The following is a 6,769-nucleotide window of genomic DNA, read 5'->3' on the forward strand; positions in this document are numbered from 1 at the left end:
CTTCTTCTCCCCCCTCCTCATTCGCTCTTCACTGTCTGCAAGCCGTTTGACCGCTAGGCCTCGCTTCTGCGCTGCTGGTTATGACGTCACTGCTCCTCCAAAAGCTGCCCTCTTTCTGCCTGCCATCCCAAGCACAATCTTTCAACAGGACCTTCCCCGCTTCGTGCTTCTTGGAACTTCGATTGCCTTTCTTCCGTTTGCACATGTCAAGCCAATGCCAAGCCCGCCATAGCAACTGTCGTCATCACCAGTGTGCTGTGATAAGGACAGCAAGATGCCTTGATGACATTACCACATTTTGAAGCTTCTGCCTTCTGCTTCACCCACCATGTTCACTTTGGCACCAACGGCGCATGCATTTGGATTCGTTCTGAAGGCCATGTGATTGTGTGTTATTTAGGGTGCTTCATTAGCCTGTATCGCGTGTTGTGATCTACAGTGACAATTGACTGTCAGTCTCCAGGCGAAAATATGTGACTTTGGAGCAGAAAGTTCTGATAAAAGAAGTGGAAAAAGGCTGGTAGCAGAAAACTGACATCGCGAAAGAATTTGGCATACCGCCATTACTTTATCAACTGTTGAAAAACAAGCAAGCTGTGCTGGATGGCTTTGAAAAGAGCTTCTCGGCAAAGAGAAAGAGGAATTGCGATTTGAAATACCTGGAAGTGGAAGGTGCACTTCTGCAGAGGCTGAAGAATGCCAGAAGCGCAAATCTCCCCGTAAATGGGCCTGCACTTACTGCAACAGCCGAAGCTGTAGCCCTTCGAACGGGGCATAAAGATTTCAAATGCAGCAATAGCTGTTTTGAGCGATTCAAAAATTTACAGAGCATGGCTTCGAAGTCGATGTGAATCGTGACACTGTAGACGTATGGCGCCAACATTGGCTCTAAGCTCTACTTGAAAACTAGGAAGGCAGAGACGTCTACAACCTAGATGCGGCAGCATTTTTATACAAGATGCTGAATCGCACATTCACTACACCTGGCGCATCCTCGTCCGGAGGAAAACAGAGCAAGGAGCATGTCAGTGCTTTTTGGTGCAAATGCAACAGGTGTGGACAAGCTTCTTTTGTTAATACTGGAGAAGGCAGAGAAGCCGCGGTGCTTCCAAAATTCCACTATTCCCAAGGAATGCATCTACAGAAGTAACAAGCAAACTTGGATGACTGCTGCAATTTTTTAAGACTATGTGCGCCTTCTGGATAGACAGTTTGACGCAAAAATCGGCAGTGCTCTTCATCATTGACAATTGTCTGAGCCACGGGAAGATCGACAACCTCAAGGCGATCACTGTGGAATTTTTGCTTGCAAACACAACCGTGGTATTGCAACCGATGGGCCAGGGCATCATCGAGACAATCCGGAATCTGTACAGCAAGACTTTTTTGCAGCACATGCTCACAGCGTATGACGCCAACAAGAGTTATAGCATTGATTTACTTGGTGCGAATTGGCTGAACTTTTCGTGGAAGGAACTTGCACATTCGAGGATTGCCAACTGCTTTGCGCACACCGGCTTTACCCACGCCATTGTCAGCAACCCTGACTATGACCAGCTTGACGATGAATGAAGTTGCAGCAATTTATACAAGGCTGTACATAAAATTGCTGGCCAAGAGGTAGAAGATGGCTCTGGCACATTTGCATTGGCTGACGCTGCTGCTCCCGTGGTCTCCCCAGCGATAATGCAGAAATAATTGATGCTATTGGTGGCCCCGATGTGGACGAAGAGTCACGTGAAGTGCCAACTGTGGCGCAGATGCAGGAGAACCTACCAGTGCTGCGAAATAAGGTTGAATGTATAGCGGCGACCACGACCTTGTGCAATGTTTGGTCAAATTAGAGCACGGGTTGCTCGAGCCGGTAAGAACTTCAAGCAATCAAAGCTCGCTGGCCTTGGTTCAATGAGTACATTGTATTTTGACTTCCTCGCAGTTCTGGTATAATTAAAGCCCGAGTGGTTGCTTATAGAATTACCGCTTATAATAAATTTTTCTGCTGTCCCGCTGATTTCGTTATAATGAGGAATTAATGTACGCATATTTCCTTTAACAAAAGCCTATTCACAAAGCATTCAATGCATGCTGTAGTGCCGTTGACTCATCGTGGGCGAACATGTGAGCTTTGACGATGTACGAACGCGAAAGCGAGCGTGCCTCTGTGGGTTCGCTGAACCGTGTTTTGTGGATACTTCACCGCATAAGTCCTCACAACCGCAGCGGTGAAGCATCCTCAGATAGCAGTGGGGCGAAATAAGTCTAAAATATTGAGAGATAAGTCACGTAAATGCATCCAAAATATCTGCTGCTCATATACATTAGCTCCATGGAGTATATTGCGGTGTTGTGAAAAAGTCCAACGAATCGAGCACATCCGAAAAATCTTGAATCGAAATTTTCGGTCGCTGGCTGTAAATAACTACTTCTTGTGTTCAAGAATGTGGAATTTAGAACTATCACAGTGAAAAACAGTTTGAAGAAGTCCACTGATTTGGTAAACTGACGCTCCGTAGCAGGCCATCTGGCTGCTACGGAGCGTCATTCTAAGGTCAATGCCCAAAGTTATACCAGGCCAAAACAAAACCCTTTTTTGGAATGGCGGAAGAACATCTCCCCATTTGCTGCCGAGGCACCAAAGATGAGAAAACTATTAATCATGACATATTTCCATCTAATGAACGAGCTCCAAAGAACAAACAAATCAGAGGCAGGAACTGAAATGTACGCGCACGCAGCTGCCAATTTTCCAACCTGTTGTTTCTTAGTTTCAATATTGTAACCAAACTCCAAGGATGCGGCATTGTCTTCTGAGCTGCTGCTGCTGATAGCATCCAACAACCCTGCTCCGGAGGCAACAAATTCACCTTAAACAGTTTTCTTTGCGTGCAAGCGCTATTCTCGATGTTGATGCAATGTTGGGAGTGTTCCGAGCTGCAACCTGAACTTTAGAGGTGTTTGAAAAATAGCCGCCATGTGTAAAAAAAAAATACAAAAATACCACGCAAAAAACAAATGTATAGTGTCTGAAGTACAAACTAGATGGCGCAGGTAGTCTGTTACGGTGCTGGTGGAGCAAAATTTGAATATGGAGTTTTTCGATCCCCAGTGGTCTTATCACAGTGGCGCGGTAACAAAAGAGTTTATGCTTTAAGATGCCAGTCTCACTTGCCTCATGAGCGGCATGAGTAAGAAATGTGCACAGGAAGTGATACCAAGGTGGTGTCACACCAATTCGCTTCCCATTTACCATCCATCTGCTAGGCAAGTTGGAGGCTAGTTTGCAGTAGGGATTCGAACTGAGAACATATCTACCCCCGGTTGTATGCAGTTAATTACTAGGGGGTTGACCAAGAAATTAGACAGCGTGCCTTTCCTTTCCTCACAACCAACCAGTTTTCACTTTGGGTAAGGCACACTTTGTGAAACTGTGCAAGTCTCTAAGTGCTGAACTGCCACACCAAACCACGCTAAACTGTGCTTTTGTATAACCTAATCTGTTCAAACAGAGTTAAACCTGTGGGTAATTTTTTTTTGTAGGGTTTTCAACTTTTTTTTTTTGTTCAAGAACCCTTCCCCCCCCCCCCAGCACACACACACAATAGGCAACAGTGGTTTTGCCCCTCACCTCTCAGACGGGCCGTCCAGCTTTCCAACTACCCACCCACCGTCACTTGCCTACCTTTTGTGCTTCAAGTTTGCGATACGCGGGGACAGATTTCTCTGTCTGTCATGTGGCCAGTCATGTCGTTTCAGATGCTGCAATGTGTGTGACTAGTCCTTCAGTTTTATTTCAAGGTGGCATCGTGCCGTTCCAACTCCTGCTCACAGTTTCTTTTTGGTGTCCACTTGCTACCTCTTTTTCTTGAACGCACTGAACCGTGGCATTTTGAAGATGCTTAACTGTGCTGGTTACTCTCTATGCAGCGAAGTATATTGCCATGACACAAAGGGGCCGTTTGTAACGAAGCACCACTGCTACAGCATCGCACCGCAAAAAGTGCCGTGGTGGTGCTTGTGATTTTGGAGCAATTCTTCGACATTGACAACAGTGTGCACAAAACAAAGCACTTGAAGAATCCATGAAAAGACTTTGCATAGCTTTCACCTCAAATGTATACACAGTTGCATTCCAGGTGTTCATTATATCAAATTGCTGTGATGCTAACAGTTTTTGGGCAGCTTTTTATAGTTATTCCATAATTCGAACATCTTTCCTGAGGGCTGAATTAACGAGATTTTGCTGTATTCAAAAAGCAGGACTGCACAGGGATCGGTGCTGTCTCTTTTTTTTTTTTCTCTCTCAAGGCATTTGCACTGTTGCCATTATTTGGTTTATACTGTCGCAGGGTGACCGTGAAATGTGGTGCAAATAAATGCTTTTGTTGAGCTTTCTTCCTTCGCATTATGCATGGACTAAGGATTTTTTTTTTCTTTTTTTTTTTTCACTTTCCCGGAATTACACAACATATTGTCCATATTAAATGCGGGTTGTTAAGTTACTTACCTTTAATTGTTGTGAGGCAGATTTATTGGTGTTCTGCAGAGTTGGGCTAACAGTGCCTCCTTGTTCCTTTTGTTTCCTTTCTCCATGAAGGACCCTTGCCAAAGACGTACGCAGACTTCTGGCGCATGATCTGGGAGCAAAGGTGTGCCGTTATTGTCATGACGACGAGGACCTTCGAGAGGGGACGGGGCAAGTGTGGCCAGTATTGGCCACCGGGCGAAGCTGGTGCCTCCATAGAGCTGGAAGACCTATTCAAGATCACTGTTTTAGCCAAGGATGCCAAGCCCGACTATGTGGAGGCACAGCTGGAGCTGTACAACTGTGAGGCAAGTGTGCACTGCTCATTTAGTGTCACCTTTCTACTCTATCTCTGCCTTGACTTTGCTGCTTTTTGTCCAGGATCTCGGCCTTGTTTTTGGTGATGTCAGTGGGCATCTCAAAAAGCACATTGTCAGTGTAGTTTTTTCCGACTCACAATCTTTTCCCAGTGGCTGCAAGGCACTGTCGTTGCGTTTAATGCCTGCGAAAGGCACTGCCATTAGCTCGAACATGAGGGGATTCAAGAAAGTGTTCCGAGACAGTGGACATTGAACTTGGCGGCGGTGTTGAGCTGTGTTTTCTGTAACCTTCACTAATAGGTATTCTTAACTCAGTCATAATGCTTGTTCTTGTACTGTTATATTGGTTATGTCTCGTGAAGTTTAGCGAAGCAGTTATTTGGTGCATGTGTGATTTGCAGATTTGCATATGCATGCGAGCTGTGCTTCTGAAAGAAAATGGCTGAAAACATTTGTATTGTACTGATTTAATGCTGTCGTGTTAATAATGTGTGTCATGTTAGGTGCTATGAAAGAGCACTTAACGAGGGTTGATGGGGAAGCCTCAGTTCGCAAGCCGAGCCAACGTTTTGATAAGGAGGCTTGTCTTCGTCTGGGCGAACCAGTAGTGCAGTGCACTTGATTGATATGGCCCATCGATGACTGAAAAATAAAATACAGGAGGACGTTGTAAAAGTAAAGCCCTTTTTTCTTCCCTTTTGCGCAGGAGCATAAAGACTCATAAAGTAAACTTGGTGTTTTTAAATTTGGTGCCCATCAGACTCTGATGTAGCTTACATTGATTTAACGAAGGAAAGAAACAAGCCAGAATGGCAGACAAACGAGACTTTTTTTGGGGGGGACCATCCACTGTTGTTTTAATTCTCTCAATAAAGACTGCCTCATGACTTACGTTCAAACGTTCCCCCCTCCCTTCCATGCAGTGGCGTATAAATCTGTGTATACCTAAGAGGCTGTTCTGGTGGCTCTGTCTTTGCTGATGCAGAGTCAGGAGTCTCGCTCTGTAAGTCACCTGCAGTTCACAAGCTGGCCGGACTATGGTGTGCCCGATTCGGCCTTGGCCATGCTGGCCTTCCGAGGAGTGGTGCGTGAGAAGCAGGCTCAGGCGGTGGCCTCCATGGAGCCCAAGTGGGATGGGCACCCCTTGGGGCCACCCATTGTGGTTCACTGCAGTGCTGGAATTGGTCGCACCGGTATGTCATGGAATGTGCACCCCTTCGTCCCCCATTCTCTCCCCCTCCCTCTTTCCTTTTTTCTCTCTTCACAATCCCTTATGTCTCTGTAAAATATGGCTCTAACGTTGCCACTTAGCATTACTTTGCAAGTCTGTGCCACTGTTGATTAAAAAGTAGATTTCCTACTCTCTGTTGTGTTTTGGTATGGTTAAGGGCACTGCACGTGTTGCCACCGTGCTCCTGCAGCAGGCAAAACAATATACGATGACACAGGTGGTAGTCACAGGCAGAGAAACATCAACAAGCACTGCACCCCCATTCTGTGTAGGTCTGTGCAGGCCTTTATCACGATCTGTTTGCAGTCAAGTACCATGCCAGAGCTACACCTCAGCTATGTGCACCACTGTGGGTAGGTGCTCAGAAACCCTAGTTGTGCATTTTGTCACCCCAGAAATATGAATGCCACAGCTGTATTGAGCCAGCATCTCGGTACTCTACGCTCGTCTCGTCCGCTTCTCTGTTTTCATCCTTGTGCCTCCGCACATTTAATTCTCATCACGACTTGACAACAAGCCCCAAATTTTCATTAAACGCAAATTGGCATTAAACGTAAATTGCTACTCTCCCAGTAGATCACCTTTGTCACCAAACCACCACCAGGGGTTTTAGTCTGTGCCACAACTCACACAAGGTAACCTGGTAAAGAAAGTATAGAAGGCAGGCAGCAAAGCTGCTACTATCATCTGTCAAGA

The 6,769-nt window shown here is 45.8% G+C and overlaps 1 protein-coding gene across 1 annotated transcript in view; it reads left to right on the top strand.

Annotated features, from left to right (window-relative positions):
* The window catches only part of Ptpmeg2 (Protein tyrosine phosphatase Meg2), a 33,464-nt gene that overhangs the window by 20,454 nt on the left and 6,241 nt on the right, over positions 1 to 6,769 (top strand). The window contains exons 12-13 of the mRNA XM_084594161.1: positions 4,595 to 4,830; positions 5,828 to 6,035. Coding sequence (XP_084450287.1) covers positions 4,595 to 4,830; positions 5,828 to 6,035 — 444 coding nt within the window. The remainder of the gene's footprint in view (positions 1 to 4,594; positions 4,831 to 5,827; positions 6,036 to 6,769) is intronic.

Source organism: Amblyomma maculatum, chromosome 2, assembly GCF_055883805.1.
Source record: "Amblyomma maculatum isolate TAMU_Amacu chromosome 2, ASM5588380v1, whole genome shotgun sequence".
Taxonomy (NCBI): Eukaryota; Metazoa; Arthropoda; class Arachnida; order Ixodida; family Ixodidae; genus Amblyomma; species Amblyomma maculatum.